The 17,696-nt window shown below is 43.6% G+C and overlaps 1 protein-coding gene across 4 annotated transcripts in view; it reads left to right on the top strand.

The window, feature by feature from the left end:
• The window catches only part of ankrd6b (ankyrin repeat domain 6b), a 72,615-nt gene extending 60,046 nt beyond the window's left edge, over positions 1–12,569 (top strand). For 2 of the 4 annotated variants that reach the window (XM_004564717.4, XM_004564715.5), the window contains 5 exons: positions 519–689; positions 3,031–3,183; positions 5,797–5,910; positions 8,236–8,521; positions 9,509–12,569. In XM_004564717.4, coding sequence (XP_004564774.3) covers positions 519–689; positions 3,031–3,183; positions 5,797–5,910; positions 8,236–8,521; positions 9,509–10,086 — 1,302 coding nt within the window. In that variant the 3' untranslated portion in view covers positions 10,087–12,569. Of the gene's footprint in view, positions 1–518; positions 690–3,030; positions 3,184–5,796; positions 5,911–8,232; positions 8,522–9,508 lie in introns of all 4 variants that reach the window. The other 2 variants (XM_004564716.4, XM_004564714.5) reach the window with 1 other exon arrangement.
• The last annotated feature ends 5,127 nt before the right edge of the window (positions 12,570–17,696 follow it).

Below are 17,696 nucleotides of genomic sequence, written 5' to 3'. Positions count from 1 at the left end.
TCTTCGAGAGGAATTAATCTAACTATAAATCACGATATATCCATTCAACATATATAATATAGAGTATATAACATAAAATATAGATACAACTTAAGTCAGTGACACACGGTGACACAGATGATTTTCCACCCTGTTGCCTAAACACGCAAACAAAAACATCTTACTGCATTATTTACCAGTTTAACAAAATTAATTGGATCACATCAAAAAATACCTGCCTGTCTGCACTCTATATGGATGTCTTCATCTTTCTATCTTTCTCCTTCCTAGCCAATGGATTGTAAAATATTATTACCTACGTAGTTAGTTAAATATCTACTACTACCACAAGATGGCAGTAATGTAAAGGATGGATGCAAACATGCCAGGAGCTTTTTAGTTTATGTCAGTTTTTACATGCTTGTCCTGAAGAAGTGCCACTGATATAACTAAAAAATGTAGATAAGGCACAATGTACACATTGCACAATATAAAAACCAAAAGCTTAACATATTAATTCCCTACAAATGCCGTTGCAGCCATCTTTGTCTGACCCTCTGCACTGCAGAGAGACCAGGCACTGTGGAACCATTCATAAGAAGAAAGGTAAACTGCGTGGAACCGCCCCTTATGTTTCCATCCCTCCACACAACTTCAAAGCCTATCAGCTATACACGCTGTACCGAGCAAAAGATGGCAAGATAATGCAGGTAAGTGACTATCATTACCATGTTTTCGCCAACACTGAGGGTGCCAGTTTGGCACAAGTAAGGTGCTGTTAAATAACAACCAGGCTAGGTAGACACTGAGAAAAGCAAATAATTATTCTTCAGACAGTAAATGCCAGTATCTTGTATCTAGCTTGGTTACTGGTAATTACTAAAGTAGTTCTAACGATAGTATTTAACCTCCTAAGACCCTTCCACGACATGCATTTTTAATTTCTCTTTGATATTTGGGCATATTGGGGCCCGATAAATGCAAAAACAAAGAATTACCAGATTTTTTTTACCTTGTTTTTGTTTTTAAGAAAAATGAGAGCCACAAATGAGGATATTCATTTAAAATTTTGATACAACAGTAGCAGTATAATGTCCTCGTAAGTGGATATCAGGCCCATGTAGAGCAAAATTGAGTATTTTGGTCTAAATAACCCAAAATGTGATGTCCACATATGTGGACGGCAGGTCCTAGGAGGTTAAGTCTAGGATCCAGGTACATCACAATATGCTGTGTTTTGCCCCTTGAAATTCTTTACAAAGCATTTACTACAGCCACCTTCAGATGTTGCTTGTTTGTAGGTCTCTGTTGCTTCATTTGTATCCTCAGCAATTAAAAAGCATGTACTGTTAGGTTAGGATGTTGTGACCGAGTTGGCCATTGCAGAATATCAATTTTTTGCTTCCAGAAGCTATTGGTTTGCTTTTGTAGTATGTTTTGGATAGGTTTTCATTCGCACTATGAAGTCTGTGTGATCATTTACACCACATGGCTTAATCTGAGTGGAGAGTATAGTTTTGTACATTTCATCAGCAGCCAGTTTGTTCTTGGCTGTAACTAGTGGTTTGTACCTTGTTGTAAATCCTCTGTATTTACATTCATGGACATGTCTCTGATATCTCCTTGAGTGTGTTCTTGACTTGGCTAGTCAAGTTTCTATTAATCAAGAAAAAAAAGTGATTGTCCATTTTTGTGGGCTTACAGGCTTTTTGTTGCTGCTGAGCTGGCTATTAAATTCCTTCTTTTTAAGAATGTACCATATTGTTGATTTTGCCATTCCATTTTTAATAACTATAGTATGTATTAACATGTTGAAGTTTGTATGGATATATCTTGAAAATATGACCTAGTGTCTCAATGATTTTACCTGTATAAATAAAGATGAAATAAAAAAAAATAAAATTCCTAAAGTTTTTTTTTCTATCCTTCAGACAGGTTTAGTTTGTTTTTTAAGACTTCTAACTAAACCACTACATTGGACACTGATGTGCCACCCCATACCCTGCCACCCACTGGTGTTACTATCATGTTACTATGATGTGTTTCATTGTAATTATTGTTATTTAACCCTGTCATGCATGAATTATCACAACCTCAATAAGGATTTTCTTCTTAAATATTTTTATTCTTCCTTTCATACCAACAGATAAATAAAAATACTTAAGAAAAATATCCTGATTAAAGTTGACATAACTTATGGATGAACGGGTTAGTAGTGTGTATTAAATCTTGATAAAATAATTAAGAGACACTTATACCACAGTGACCAGAGCGACTAATGAAAATTTAAAGAAAATGTCCATTTGTTTGTCGTAGCAATGCTTCTTGGCATTAAATCCTCTCTGTTGCTCAGCCCACAAATGCATTTTCCTTACAAATGTGACATCATTTAAGAGGAAATGAAAAAGCTTTCCCATTGTATGATTTATTGCTAAGAAACGTTGTTACAAAATACACAAATCAACAAAACTCGTATTTCCCTTTTTTCTGCTGGAATTTCCTTAATTTCCTCTTCTAACATTACACAAACCAAAGGTTATTATCACACTGTTCATAAACTTCTGGATTTTGTCAATTTTCTGTGGCATGCCTATGGTGGAGGTCTGAAGAAAATTGTGAATTCTGCTTTTGATTCATGCAAGGAGCTTCAGTCTACTACTCTACTACTTTCCTCTGGTGTATTTTTTCTATTTATAATAACCCTGGGTCTATGCTGAGTGTGCGCAGCTGATGGGCGCTGTGTAAAACGCCTGAATGTGGTAATGTACTACATTTTACAGGCAACCCTCCACCTCTGCCCTTCAACCTACCTGTAGACTGTAGAATGTAATGATGGGCTAAAACCCTTCATGTTTAATGTGACCATTGAGGCATATCAGGCAACAGTACCAAGCACTCACTATTTATCTGTTTTAAAGGTAAAGAGTTAATTACATCACATGTGAGTGCTCAGAATGTTTTCATTTATTCCTAATGAACATCCTTGTTTCTGTCATTTTTCCACTACAATACCTTAATGATTTAAATATGGATTGCTGGTTTGTGTTACAGGCTCCTCTGAATGGCTGCCGCTGTGAGCCTCTCATAAATAAACTGGAAAACCAGCTGGAAGCTACCAAGGAGGAAATGAAAACTGAGATCCACATCATTCAAGACCAACTGAACAGCAAGATGGGCCAGCTCGACCGCAAGAACAAACACCAGGTAGCATATACAGTTGCTCATTGCAACTGATCCACAAAAGAAAGTAAGCACTCACATAACATTAACTGCAGTTGGTGCTATTCACGAGGTTAACAGCATTTCAGAGGCCTCCCTACCTCTCAACTCTGCCGCCCTATTTTTTCCCTTCCTTCATGAGTGGTCTTTCTGTGTGGAATTTGTGTGGGTTCTCTCTTCTTCTCACAAGTGAGGTTAATTGATGATTCTAAATTGCCCATAGGTGTAAATGTGAGTGTGACTGTTTGTCTGTCTCTATGTGTCAGACTGGCGATCTGTCCAGGGTGTACGCTGCCCCTCACTGCTGCGTACACCAGCGTACACCCTGGACATGACTGAGGCCATTTCTGATAAGGTCTCATGAAGTGTAGATAGATCAACTGAACGGCCAGATTAATTCCTTAAGGACTAAGGCTTTTTAGATACTGTTCATCTACCGTCTAGGTTTTTTTTAGGCCTGCCTTTTGGCTTCATCTTTTGGTTTCCACTTTTCCAAGTTTTCTTACATTTTCAAGGGCGTACTGCACACCAAGTCGTGATATGCCAAGTTTTCTGCTAATGAGTCTTTGGGAATCCCCTTGTTGACAGATTGTTGAAATGGAAGCAAGTTATAGTGCATCCAAAAAAAGTATTTACAGCACATCACTTGTTCCATATATTAAAATCTTACAGCCTAATTCCATAATGGATTAACTTCATTTTCACTTTCACCTCATTCTAGATACAATACCCCCATAATGACAAAGTGAAAAAAGTTGTTTGAAATTCCTTAAAAAATGTATACAAATCCAAAATATACCACACACATAAGTATATAAACATTCACGGACTTTGCTACTCAAAATTTGAGCTCAGGTGAATCCTGTTTCTACCAATCATCTGTCAGATGTTTCTACAACTTAGAGTCCTGCTGTTGTAAATTGGCTAGGCTATTGTAATTCATTGTTATAATTATTATCAGGCTGTCCTACTCCCTGAAAAGCCTTCAGTTGATTCAGAATGCCGCATAGAGAGAGAAATGTCTTCCTTCTCTCTTCCCAACGGTCAAGATGGCCGCCCTCCATGAGCCTGGTTCTGCCGGAGGTTTCTTCCTGTTAAAAAGGAGTTTTTCCTTCCCACTGTCGCCAAAGTGCTTGCTCATAGGGGGTCAATTGATTGTTGCGGGTTCTCTGCCTGTTTGTTTTTTTTATTGCAGGGTTTACCTTACAACGTAAAGCTCACTGAGGGAACTGTTCTTCTGATTTGGTGCTATACAAATAAAATTGAATTGAATTGCAAAGATGGGAAAATGGCTGTGCACTGATGCTCCCCATCCAACACGATGGTGCTTGGAAGGTTCTGCAAAAGGAAACTGTCCAAAAATAGGTGTACCAAGTTTGTAGCGTCATACTCAAGACTTAAGGCTGTAATTGCTGCCAAAGATGCTTCACTAAAATAACAAGGCTACATGTACATGTTATATATAAATTTTTATATAAATGTTTTATTTTTAATAAACTTAAAAGAATTTCTAGCAAACTTTTTTTTACAATTTGTCATTATAAGGTATTATGTCTAGAATTTTGATGTGAAAAATTAATGTCATTCATTTTTGAATATGACAAAATGTTGAACAAGTGAAGCGCTGTGAATACTTTCCGGATGCACCTTAGTTACTCCTATTAGTGTGAGTAATTATTTTTATGTGTTATGTGTGTGTGTTGTCTGCAGAAGTAGCAAAAGTACAGAATTTACTTATCTAAGTAGAAGTAAAGAGGTTGAAAGCTACTCCAGTAAGATTGAAGTACTGAAGCAACTTTTTTTACTCAAGTCAAAGTGAAAAAGTGCAGGCTCTGGAATGTACTCCAAGTAAGAAAGTAAAAAGTAGCTCCTTGAAGGACAATTCTACCAACTATTTTTGTACAAAGGTAACTGAACCTTGCGCTATATTCATATAATAATAAAATAATATTAGTACATGAGAATAAAAAATTCAGAATTGGTTTTAGTTACAAAGAAGGAAATGATTTCTCTTTTGGCATATAAACACGGTGTGGTAAGAGGATGCATGTGGTCAGACTGAAAAACACACAAACAGGGAAGAGTGGATTGGTACAAAACAAAATATGGACAGATGGTAATGAACAGATTGCACCATCGTGCAATAAAGAGAATGTATGTTCGATCACAAAACAGCCGATCAATTTGTTTCACCAAGTTTGTTTCTACACGAGTCATTTTGTAGAGGGTATGGCAGCATTGACAGTTTGTCTTAAAACAGTAACTGTAATGTGCACATTTTGGCTTTTTATTATGACTGTTTTCTTGAAATAAAACTTTATTCTCAATTTTTTTTCTTAATGTGGCCCTAATACACCTTTGTAAAACTGTGACAGAACAGAATAAACAGAACAAGGATGTCTGTCTATTCTTGGGTTTTTAGTGAAGCCTAAACTTGAATGCATTTGTAGAATGAAGGTGAATAAAGCTCTGCCTTTAGCCTGTGTGACAGCAGGGTTTGAATGCAGACATGCAGTAAAATGATAGGAAGCACAGTAGATAAATCCTTTATCTTTTTAACGGTGTCAGCCCTGTTTTCACGTTGTTGTCTGTGATTAGATCTGGGCTCTTGACAAGATGACAGTGGAGAGAGCGTCAGCAGAGAGAAGCAGCTGTCTGAAGAGGATCGAGCAACGGGCCCTGCAGGAACGACGTGAAGCAGAAAAGAGACAGGTAACACTGTCAGGATACCTCTGACTGTGGAACTCTGACTGCTCTGTGTATGAAGCCATCACAGAATGATGTTTGTTGTGTGTGAAGTTTGTTCATGAAGAAAAAGGAAATTTAACATATTTGACCTTTTACTGTAATCTCCAGATCAAACAAAGGCAATAGAAAATGTTAACCGGGGTCTGCATGACATTGGGACACAACAAGCTATCGAAATTGGGCATCATCATTGAGTGCTGTGATAAAGTGTTTGCCCCCATCCTAATTTCCTATTTTTTTGTATGTTTGTCATACTTAAATGTTTTAGATTAACAAAAAATCTAAATATTAAGCAAAGATAACACAAGTACACACAAAATGCAGTTTCTAAATGAAGGTGTTTATAATTAAGAAGATAAATTAACTGTGGTGTATCACATCTTTGAAATGCTGAGTTCAATTTCTCTAGTCACACCCAGGCCTGATTACTACACGCCTGTTCGGAATCACTTAAATAGGACCTGCCTGACAAAGGGAAGTAGACCAAAAGATCCTCAAAAGCCAGACATCATGCTGCGATCGAAATTCAGGAAAAAATGACAAACAAAGTAATTGAGATCTCTCAGTCCGGAAAGGTTATAGCAGCAACAACTCATCCAACAGGTCTCAAAAGACTCCAGAATAACATCTAAAGATTGCAGGCCTCACTTGCCTCAATGAACACTGACCTTAGTCAGTGTTCATTTCTCCACCATAAGAAAGAGACTGAGCAAAAATGGCCTGTATGGCAGGCTAAGAGTTCCAAGACGAAAACCACTGCTGAGCAAAAAGAAAATAAAGGTTCATTTCAGTTTTGCCAGAAAACATCTTGATGATCCCCAAGACTTTTGGGAAAATACTCTGTGGACGGACGAGATAAAAGCTGAACCTTTTGGAAGGTGTGTGTCCCATTACAGCTAACGTAAAAGTAACAGAAAAGGAGTACCAGCAAAACCAGGCTGAGGGAGGGGCATTCATCTGCTGTGACTAATTGAGGGTGAGAAGAGGACAAAAGACATGCTGTGCAAGAAAGCCAGAGAATAATAACTAATTATTAAGTGCAAAGTGGTGTAAACACACAGGTAAGTGAAGAAGCACCCAGTGCATCATGGGAAACTGTAGCAGCCTACACCTATTGCAGCATAACTAAGGGAGGATTCAAGGTCACCTGATCCAGCCCCAACTTTATGCTTTCCTCAAAAAGGAAAGTTTAAACCTATTGTTAGGCTTCCACAAAAGAGGGGCTCTGCCTCCCATTCTACTTTTAAATATCCTAGATACCCCAAGTAAACCAGCGTCTGGGAGTGAAGTGCTCTATTGGAATGTTTCACAGGGTAACCAATGCCCTCATGGCAATTGTTATAGTTTTATTACATCTAGCCAACAAAATAGAATTGTTGTTTTAATTGTGAATGTGAAGCTATTGGTGCTGTGGCCCATTCCTTTAAGTCATAAGTATGTGAAGTAGAATAGATGTTACTGTAATTTTTCTAAGCATTTCTTAAGTCGTCATGATTTTCATACTAATAATTACACAGTGGGCCCAAACATTCAATTGAATTAAATTGAAATAACAGTATTGCAAATGCTCACAATTATAGATCACATTCTATGAACCTATAAACTGGATGTGGATGCTGTTGAAGGCAGAGGAATATCTTGCCGTGTAATTACATTAGCACATTCCACCCAGAGTCATTTCACTGCCTCATTCGCACTCAGCTGGCTGTGGAACCCCAGAACATTAAACTAGTCAGATGTTCTCGATATATTACGTATAAAATTTTGTCAACTGCATCATGTTCACACGAGCTGAATCTAGAGACGGTCTATCCAAAGAGATTCCAGGACTTCTCTTATAGCTTGATGCTGTACAAAGAGGCACTGTAATATTAATAGGGTGCAATTCTGTCTGGTCTCTACTTCTTTTAGTAATATATGCTTCAGTATGTCTATTGACTCCTGCAGCTAGCATTATCATTCTTTTTCTGTACTGGTCCACAGTATGCTGAAGTGCCCGTATATCTGCAAGCAGGGGACCTGATCAGTTGACCTGTGCACAATTAATTAAACTGAACTGTACACAACTTTTCAATCTCAGTAGGTGATCTTATACGGGACTAATGTGCTGGATTAGGTGGATGTCAGGATATAATGATGAATAGATGAACTCCATTAAAGATTACATCATTGTTTTCTTTTAATCTACTTTTAGGACAGTGTATGCATTAAATGAATGGGAACTGATCTAATGAGCTCTTCTGTCATTAATAGAACTCTTGTGTGTGGTTCATTGTGTCCCCTAAGCAGACAGCTCTGGCCAGTGAACTGAAGAGCTGGTGTCTGTCCAAACTGCAGAACATGGAGGGCCGTGTCACAGGAGAGCCCAGCAGCACCAAGTTACAGCACTCCTCTACTGTGGCCGAAGCTAATGTAGCACCCTTCGCTGTGGTGCCCATTGGACAAGGGGGCAGCTCCCAGTGCCTTGAGCACCACAGTGACCCTCCACTCCTGGAGTTCAGCCGGGAAGAGTCTAGTGTGGCAGAGGGTGGCACAGCCAGTCACTACTTTGTTGTTCATGTGGAGAGCTCTCCAGGTAACAAATCAGCATAAACAAAGATGCTTTGTTTTGTTTCAGAAAAAAAAGAAAAAAAAGAAGAAGCTTCAAATCAAATTTAAAACAGCGACCCTGTAAATTAATAAAATGAATCCAATGAAACCTCATTTTCCTGTTCTGAGCTGATAGGAGTGATAACTGGTGTGGTCTTCTGCTGTAGTTCAGCTGCTTCAAGGTTCCACATGTTATGTGTACACTGTTCAGTAATGCTCTTCTGAATACCTTGGTTTTAATGAGTTACTGTTTCAGGAACTCAGTTTGCCCATTCTCAACTAGGCATTCGTGCCTAGAGAACTGCTCACAAAATTGTTTTCCACATTTTTCTGTGTATCGTTGTGTGGGAAAATCCCAGTAACCCAGCAGTTTCTGAAAAATTCAGAACAGCTGGTCATCAAAGTCTGTCTTGATAATGTCTAAATGCTAAGTGGCCAGTGATATGCAAAAGAAAACAGCAAGTATCTTCAGTATACATAAACAAATAATAAAAAATGAACAATTATATAATTCCTACCCATTCCCACCCAAATTTGGCATCAGTTCTGGAATCTGAAAAAACAGGAATTCTATACAGCATTTATAGGTCTATTCACACCATGAAAATACAACAGAGAAAATGCTACATGCTATTCGTGACTGCAGATTTGCATTGCATGCTAATTATCAGGCTGCCTAGTGGGTTCTATTCTAATCTTATTTATACAGCAACAGACAGGCTTCAGGGGTCTGTACCTTTGCATTGTAAGGTACAGACCCTAGAATAATACAGAGAAAACCCCCAATCAGACACTCGCTCATGAGTAAGCAGGATGAAAATCTTTGGAAGAACCAGGCTCGGGGAACGCCAACAGGATTAAAAAAAACACACACACATGATTTTTAGAGCCAAATACAGTTGTATCTGAATTTAGAAGCACAGCAGGGTACCGTGAAGCTTAATGTTGGCTGAACCTCTTGTGAATTGTACAGATGGTGATAAGGATCAGAATACTGAGGATGACTCTCCCACAGCAGCCAAGAACCCCCCATCATCTGTTCAGGTGGTTCGGCCAAAGGAGCGCTCTGTGACCTCTGCTGACACCAAGAGGAAGAACCAGGAGCTGAATGATGTGGACATAATGAGGAGTGGGGCCAGGAGCCAAAGATCCAGCAGCTTCTCTCCAGCCACGGAGCGGCGCTGCAGCAGCAGAAATGACATAGGGATCAGAGAGAAGGAAGGACACTGTGATACAGGGAAGCACCAGAAGAAATATTTTCAGGGTAGGACTAAATTGAGAGGGGACATAAAGGTCAGGCCTCCAGAGGTCTTTGGAGGCCAGCCTACGTTTACTCAGGAGAGGGACAACATGCATGCCATTGAGGTGACCCAGTATTTCTTTGAGACGGTCTCGACTCAGATGGAGCGCTGGTATGAGAGGAAGGTGCAGGAGGCTCAATGGCAGGCAGATCAGAAGGCTCAGACAGAGAAAGATGCTCTGATTAATAGGATTGCCTACCTGGAGGATGAGCTACGTATGCTGAGAATGCATCGGGACGAGGACTGTTAAGATACAATCCATTTGCTGGAGAAAAAAACTGCTGAGATCTGTCCAGCATTGACCAAACATCATATAAATGTGATTCCTCTTGAGGACCAGTATACAAAACTGCAGAACCTCAGAACCACAGTCTTAGAGCAAAGTGCTCCATTGGGGTGGTGTGGTAGTATGAAGTTTTTAAGATAAGATGCAGCCTGATTATAGAAGACTTTATGAGGCAAAGGGTTTTAAATTTGATTCTGGATTTGCCAATGAAGCCAATGAATGGAAGCCAGTACAGTAGAAATATGCTCTCTCCTTCTAGTTCCTGTCTGAAGTTTTTTCGGACACCCTGATAATAATGAATTACAGTAGTCCAGCCTAAATGTAATACATGCATGAACTAGTTTTTCAGCTTCGTTCTGAGAGAGGATGTTTCTAATTTTGGAGATATTGTGTAAATAGAAGAAAACAGTCCTACATGTATGTTTAATTGTGGTGGAGGTGTGGTCCCTGGCTCAGCTGCAGGGGAGGGGTGGCACAGCGAGTTCAAGGGGCAGTGCCAGGCAGGTGAGTGGACAGGTAGTCGTGTGGCACTGATGAGCTCTCTACTGTTGTCAGTGATGCTGGAGTGGAGAGGAGGAAAGGCTTTAGAAGGTGTGCGCAACGCCGGGAGAGAGCTGTAGTGAGAAGTGTGTGTGCCAAACCTTAAAAGTACACTGCTGTGTGTCGAGAAGTAAAAAGAAACGTTTCGTACACTGTTTGTGTGGGTCCGGTCCTTGTACAGTGGTGCTGAAACCCAGTGGAGTATGTCCGAGCCTCAGGCCGCGCCACAGGCGCAGCCACTCCAAATCCTGGCTCAGATGCTGGCAGAGATGGCGACCGTGAGCCGTGATCAGGCGGGCGCACAACAGAAGCAGATGGAGCAGTTGTGGGAATAGCTGGACCGGCAGATGGGGGACCTGGAGCAGCTGGTTGCGGTTGCCGCGCCGTGGGGCATTGTTGGAGGCAGAATGGATGGAAGTGAGATGTGTTCATGGTGATATTCACAAGTATCCTATTGTGCCACTGATATTAAAATACAAGGACAAAACACATAGGATTAAGGGTGCGGTTTGCTCGTGCCTGTCGCTCCCCCTAATTCTGGGTATGGATTGGCCAGTCTAATAAACTGTTGTGGCAGTATGCAGGGATGCGATTACAACCATTAATAGCCTCACTAGAAGGTCCCGCCAGCTTGGGAGGTTCACTTTATGGGAGATTTTCCACTGGAGCAGTCTTGTGATAACATTCTAGGCTCAGCCAAGTGATAGAAATTGATTATCACGTGGTGCGCCCTGAAGCCGTGCAGACCTCCCGACTATGTGTTATTAAAAGATTTATCGAGTGAGTCGTGACACTCACGAGAGGAGGAAAGGCTTTAGAAGGTGTGTGCAACGCCAGGAGACACCTCCAGTGAGAATCGTGTGTGCCAAACCTTAAAAGTACACTGCTGTGTCGAGAAATAAAAAGAAACGTTTCGTACACTGTGTGTCTGGGTCCAGTCCTTCTACATTAATGTACGCTTTGAAGGACATATCCTGTTCAAAAAGTATTCCTCAAAATGTTACTGGAGGCCAAGGTAGTGTCATCCAGAGTAGCCATCTGGTTAGAGACCATATTTTGACGATTTTTTTATAACCTCAGTTTTCTCTGAATTTAGAAGCAGAAAATTTGAGGTCATCCGGGTCGTTTTGTCTTTAAGACATTCCTGCAGTTTAACTAATAAGTGTGTGTTATCTGGCTTCATCGGTATGTAAAGTTGGGTGTCATCTGCATAAAAGTGAAAATGTATGCTTTGCTTTCTAATAATACTGCTACGGAACCCTGTAGAACTCCATAACTAACGAGAGCACTACCTTTAATACCTACAGCATGCTCTAATCACTGTAATAAAATATTATGGTCAACAGTATTGAGTAAGATAAAGATCTGTAAATTTCTCTTACTTTACTCACATTTCACAGAATGTATTTTTAGTAATAAGTCTGATATGAATTATTGTGGATATGGGCAAGTGTACGATAATGGGGAATTTAATTTTTACTTTACAATCCTGTTTTAGTGTAATATTTATTGTGAAGTAGTACTTTCTTGCTTATTTCATTTTTATGTACTGTTCTTTTAATACACTGTAATTGCACACAGGGGGAGCAGTCAGGCTTCTGCACTGTGGATAGTGGAGGCTTTAACTAGCTGTGGAATCAAACAGTTTTCTTACCGTGTCGGGCAGTGTACAGGGACATTCAGGCTGATTCTTGTGAATTCAAGACTGTGGAAACATATGTTTTCAGAGGGTTTTCCCAGCAAGTGATCTAGTGGATTTTTAGTGTCTCCTCTCTCTGCTTCTCTTCCCCTCTGTTTTTCTTTCCCTCTCTTTTTCACAGTTTCTCTTGTCTTTCTCTTTCCTATCCCCCGGTCCTGTTGTTCCATTTGTAATAACTTAAAAGTAAAATAAACTAGAAAAAGTTGCATTTCCTGCGAAAATGCAGTGTGAATGCTGTGTAGTGGAATCTGAAAACAGCAGAAGGAGAACTCCGCTGAAAACACTGTGTAGAAGCTGAACTCTGCTTTATTTGAAAGACACCACAGAAGAGTGTCAAGAAAGCAGGGAGAGTTCAAGGATGGAAGACGTGCAGCAAGCACCACAGGTAGGATCTGAACCAGCGCCAACTGGTCTCAAGGCAGCTGCTCATTTCACTGAGCCAAACTTGTTCTCAGGTGACTGAAAAGATATGAAACTGAAAATTGTCCTGAAAAGAGGTGAAGATGCTGAAAATTCTGTTGAAAAGTGTCACGGACCGCCGGGGCAGACCGTGTGGAGTGAGTGGAGGACCCAAGAGCAAACAGAGGTGAGGACACAAAACCAGACTTAACAGAAGGCGAGCCTTTATTTAGGGCCGAAAACATAAGGAACAAGGCAGCAAAGGAACTGAGGGAAAACCTGAACATAGACTGGGAAAACTATGGCTAAACAAGGTACAAACTAGGACTAGTTGAGGCTGGGGAACTATGACAAGGGGTAGGGGAGATAACACAGACGACGCGACACAGACTACATGAAACACAGAGACTAAATACACAAGAGGGATGGTCAGGGGAAGTGGCCACACATGGGAACACAGCTGACACAGATAAACATAACAAGACATGGCAGGAGTAAACAACACTGACGGGAGACTGTCAAAGTAAAACAGGAAGTACACAGAGGTGCAAACAGGAGGAGAGAGAGAGAGCACGGGCATAGTGGGCTGGGGAAACATGGAATAAAACATAAGGAGAGACGAGGGCTCACAGATACACAGAGGGGCACACAGGGGGCAAAAGCCACGAATGGAAAACACTAAGGGAACAACACAAGAGGGCAACTCAGAAAACATGGCCTAAAATAAGGAACGAAATACAAAAATACAAAGAACTAAGAATACTGGGCCCACATGGCCCAGGACCATGACAAAAAGAGCAGAAGAGCCTGAGATTTGTGCTGATAAGAGGTGAAAAAGCTAAAAATTCTGCTCAAAAGAGGTGAACATTTTGAACTTTCTGCTGAAAAGAGATGGAGAAACAGAAAATTGTGCAGAAAAGGGGTAAAGAAACTGAAAACTGTTGAAAAGAGCAGAAGAGGCTGGCATGGTGCTGGACGGGCTCCTCGGGCCCTCCAGCAGACGTGGCATGGTGCTGGACGGGCGGCTCGGGCCCCCCAGCAGACGTGGCATGTTGCTGGACGGGCTCCTTGGGCCCTCCAGCTGACGAGGCGTGAGGCTGGACGGGCCTCTCGGGCCCTCCAGCTGACGTGGCATGGTGCTGGACGGGCTCCTCGGGCCCCCCAGCCGACGTGGAAGGAGGCTGGACGTGCTCCTCGGGCCCTCCAGCAGGAAGAGACGGCTGAAGCAGAAGGCAGTCTGAGGCGGAGAGAAAGCTCACGCCATTCCTAGCAGGCCGAGAAGCAACCTGTACAGCAGACGTGGCATGAGGCTGAACGGGCCCCTCGGACCCTCCAGCGGAGACAGGAGGCTGAACGGGCTCCTCGGGCCCTCCAGCTGGAAGAGACGGCTGAAGCAGAAGGCAGTCTGAGGCGGAGAGAAAGCTCACGCCATCCTTAGCAGGCTGAGAAGCAGCCTGTACAGCCGACGAGGCATGAGGCTGAACGGGCCCCTCGGACCCTCCAGCGGAGACAGGAGGCTGAACGGGCTCCTCGGGCCCTCCAGCTGGCGTGGCAGGAAGCAGCGGAGTCGCTGCGGGGTGCCGGCCTGGCACACCCGGGCATCCAGCAGCAGATGCAGGTCGGGCTGCGAACTGGGCAGGGAGCTGCGCTGCTAGCTGGGCTGAAGCCTGTGGTGAAACAGACCGCTGGGACATAACTCCACGCTCTGAGAGGGCAGGTGAAGAACTGTCCTTAGCACCTGCAATCTTCAAACAGGGGTCAAGAAAGTGAACGCTTTTAATGTTCACAGTACCGGCGTTAGACTCTGAGAACACAATGTCTCCTGAGTCAACAGTCTTAGAATCTTTAAACTCAGAGTTCATTGTCTCAGGTTTAATGTGAGAAAACTTGGTCACATGGACGACCTCCACATGGCTGCCAGCGGAAATATTGCCTAGGGGTACGTTTCCAGTGTCACGATCAGTAACACATACAATGTTATTCGTCATGTCACAGAAAACCAAAGTAGACTGCACTTCAAACTCAGCCTTGGGATCATTAGCTTCATGGGGCGTGGCTGAGGGAGCAACACCTGAAACAGAACTTTGTCCTTTTAAGCCATTAACGTGGCTTCTGCTGCCCTTGGCTGCCCTCGCTGTGGAGCTAAACACAGTTTCCTTATCTCTCACAGCATCCAGAACACAGTCCAGGTTATCCATAGACCCTCTAGCATGAGTCATGACTGTCTCAGGCCGAGCATGTTCTGACACACAATACACCTTCTTGGCTAACGTGCCCATGTACTCACTGTTTATCAGTTCGCCACCTGGTCTCAGGTCCTGGACTGAATTACTCCTGGCAGAGGTGGAAACAGGTGCCCTGCCCTCACGGAATGGAGGAGGGTTAATTTCTGGGTCTAAGTTCCCATGCCTAGAATTCACAGTGGCGTCCTCACCAACTAGAGTGGGTTCATGGTCACAATTCTCAGACGCATTCAACTGGGAGTCAAAAGGCTCAGTTATATAAGCCACACAGGAAACAGTCTCTGGTTTCTCTAAATCATTAACATGGTATCGAATTTCCTTATCTGCTCCCTCAGAACAGGTAGACACAGCCCTGCCATCCTCGCTACATGACACTGGCAGGGTTTCTGTTGGCGCTTGTACGGCCACATGAAGAGCTTCTACATCACAATTCCTGGAAACCCCACTTAATGGGTCACGCTCAGTTTTGCTCACATTTCCAGCAACAAGAATGCCCCCAGACTCATCATCAGTGATTGAGTGGTGGTTAACACAGGTCACACATGGAAACGCTAAACATTCATGTTGAGACACTCTACAACCCTTGGGGGGCCTCTCTAGCTGTTCAATTTCAGTCTTGCTGCTCGTAGTATTACTATCAGCTGGTCCATTTACAGTCTCTTTAGTCTTGGCCGGTAAAACAGATATTTGCACGGACTCTGGCTCTTTGATACGATCGCCTCTCTTATGGCTGAGCCCGCAAGGCAGCAGTTCAGCAGTGGGCATGATCTCGCCCATGGAAAAGACACGTGGAGCAAAAGCACAGTCACTCACCTCCATTTCGGAAGGGGCACGAGATGAACGAGACCCTCCCCAACCGCCAGCTGCCGCGCGGCGCCACGGTGACGTCGCCGTCGCCTCTTCCCTGAAGGCGACGCGGTGACGGAAGCTCCGGTTGCAGGGGAAGTGAAAGGGGGCAGGCCCTGGCAGCTCCGCGGGCCCCCAAGAGCGAGGCGCGTTCCCCGAAAGACTTGCTCACAGTCGGGGGTCAGCCACGGCTTCCACCGGAGCTTCTCCTCCAGCTCCGCGAGAACCACCTGCTCCCGTTCAGTGATGTCCTGGGCAGTGATTTGTGGGGACATCTCCTCAGAGCCGAAAATCACTGCTGACACGGACTCGGAGGCGGCTTCGGCCAGCGGTTCCGGCCCAGGCGACTGCTCTGACGACACCCCGGACTCTGGCTGCGCTGACGTGCGGCGGCGACGAAGGCGCCGCTTCCTCCTAGCAGCGGCTGTTGACACAACATTGATAGCTGTGACGGCTGGCTCCTCATCCTCCGACCACATCCGTGCCAGAAAGGAGGCTGGAGAAGCGAAGTCCGAACGAAACGGCGAGGGTGAGCGGCTCGTGTACGAAGGAATGGATGGTAGCGACCCCAGGTTGCGTCCGAGTCTCAGTGAGCCAACTTTAATCACCCCGGAGCCGCAAGATGGTGGAGGCGGTGATGGGGAAGTTGCGTGACAGCGGAACGGTGGTGACACGGCCCGTGCGCTGGGCGCCTGCTCCTGAGGACGGGGTTGGAGGATGGTGCGGTGGTAATCAGAAATCAGGGGGGGGTAGCGCCTCCCACAGCCAGGGGAACACGGTTACGCTCACCCGCAATGGGTGAAGCAACTCCTCCGTATCCTCCTCCCCGGAACGCTGCATCCACTGGCAGCATAGCGCTTCCACTGTCTGAACGACCTCCCTTCTCTGTGTCGCTGGGTCCATACTGGTCGCGTCGTACTGTCACGGACCGCCGGGGCAGACCGTGTGGAGTGAGTGGAGGACCCAAGAGCAAACAGAGGTGAGGACACAAAACCGGACTTAACAGAAGGCGAGCCTTTATTTAGGGCCGAAAACATAAGGAACAAGGCAGCAAAGGAACTGAGGGAAAACCTGAACATAGACTGGGAAAGCTATGGCTAAACAAGGTACAAACTAGGACTAGTTGAGGCTGGGGAACTATGACAAGGGGTAGGGGAGATAACACAGACGACGCGACACAGACTACATGAAACACAGAGACTAAATACACAAGAGGGATGATCAGGGGAAGTGGCCACACATGGGAACACAGCTGACACAGATAAACATAACAAGACATGGCAGGAGTAAACAACACTGACGGGAGACTGTCAAAGTAAAACAGGAAGTACACAGAGGTGCAAACAGGAGGAGAGAGAGAGAGCACGGGCATAGTGGGCTGGGGAAACATGGAATAAAACATAAGGAGAGACGAGGGCTCACAGATACACAGAGGGGCACACAGGGGGCAAAAGCCACGAATGGAAAACACTAAGGGAACAACACAAGAGGGCAACTCGGAAAACATGGCCTAAAATAAGGAACGAAATACAAAAATACAAAGAACTAAGAATACTGGGCCCACATGGCCCAGGACCATGACAAAAAGAGCAGAAGAGCCTGAGATTTGTGCTGATAAGAGGTGAAAAAGCTAAAAATTCTGCTCAAAAGAGGTGAACATTTTGAACTTTCTGCTGAAAAGAGATGGAGAAACAGAAAATTGTGCAGAAAAGGGGTAAAGAAACTGAAAACTGTTGAAAAGAGCAGAAGAGGCTGAGATTTGTGATGAAAACAGGTGAAAGAGCTTAACTTTCTGCTAAAAAGAGTTGAAAAAAATGAAAATTCTGCTGAAAACAGGCCAAGAAACT

This window comes from Maylandia zebra, linkage group LG15, assembly GCF_041146795.1.
Source record: "Maylandia zebra isolate NMK-2024a linkage group LG15, Mzebra_GT3a, whole genome shotgun sequence".
Taxonomy (NCBI): Eukaryota; Metazoa; Chordata; class Actinopteri; order Cichliformes; family Cichlidae; genus Maylandia; species Maylandia zebra.
This window is presented reverse-complemented; position numbering and strand designations above follow the sequence as displayed.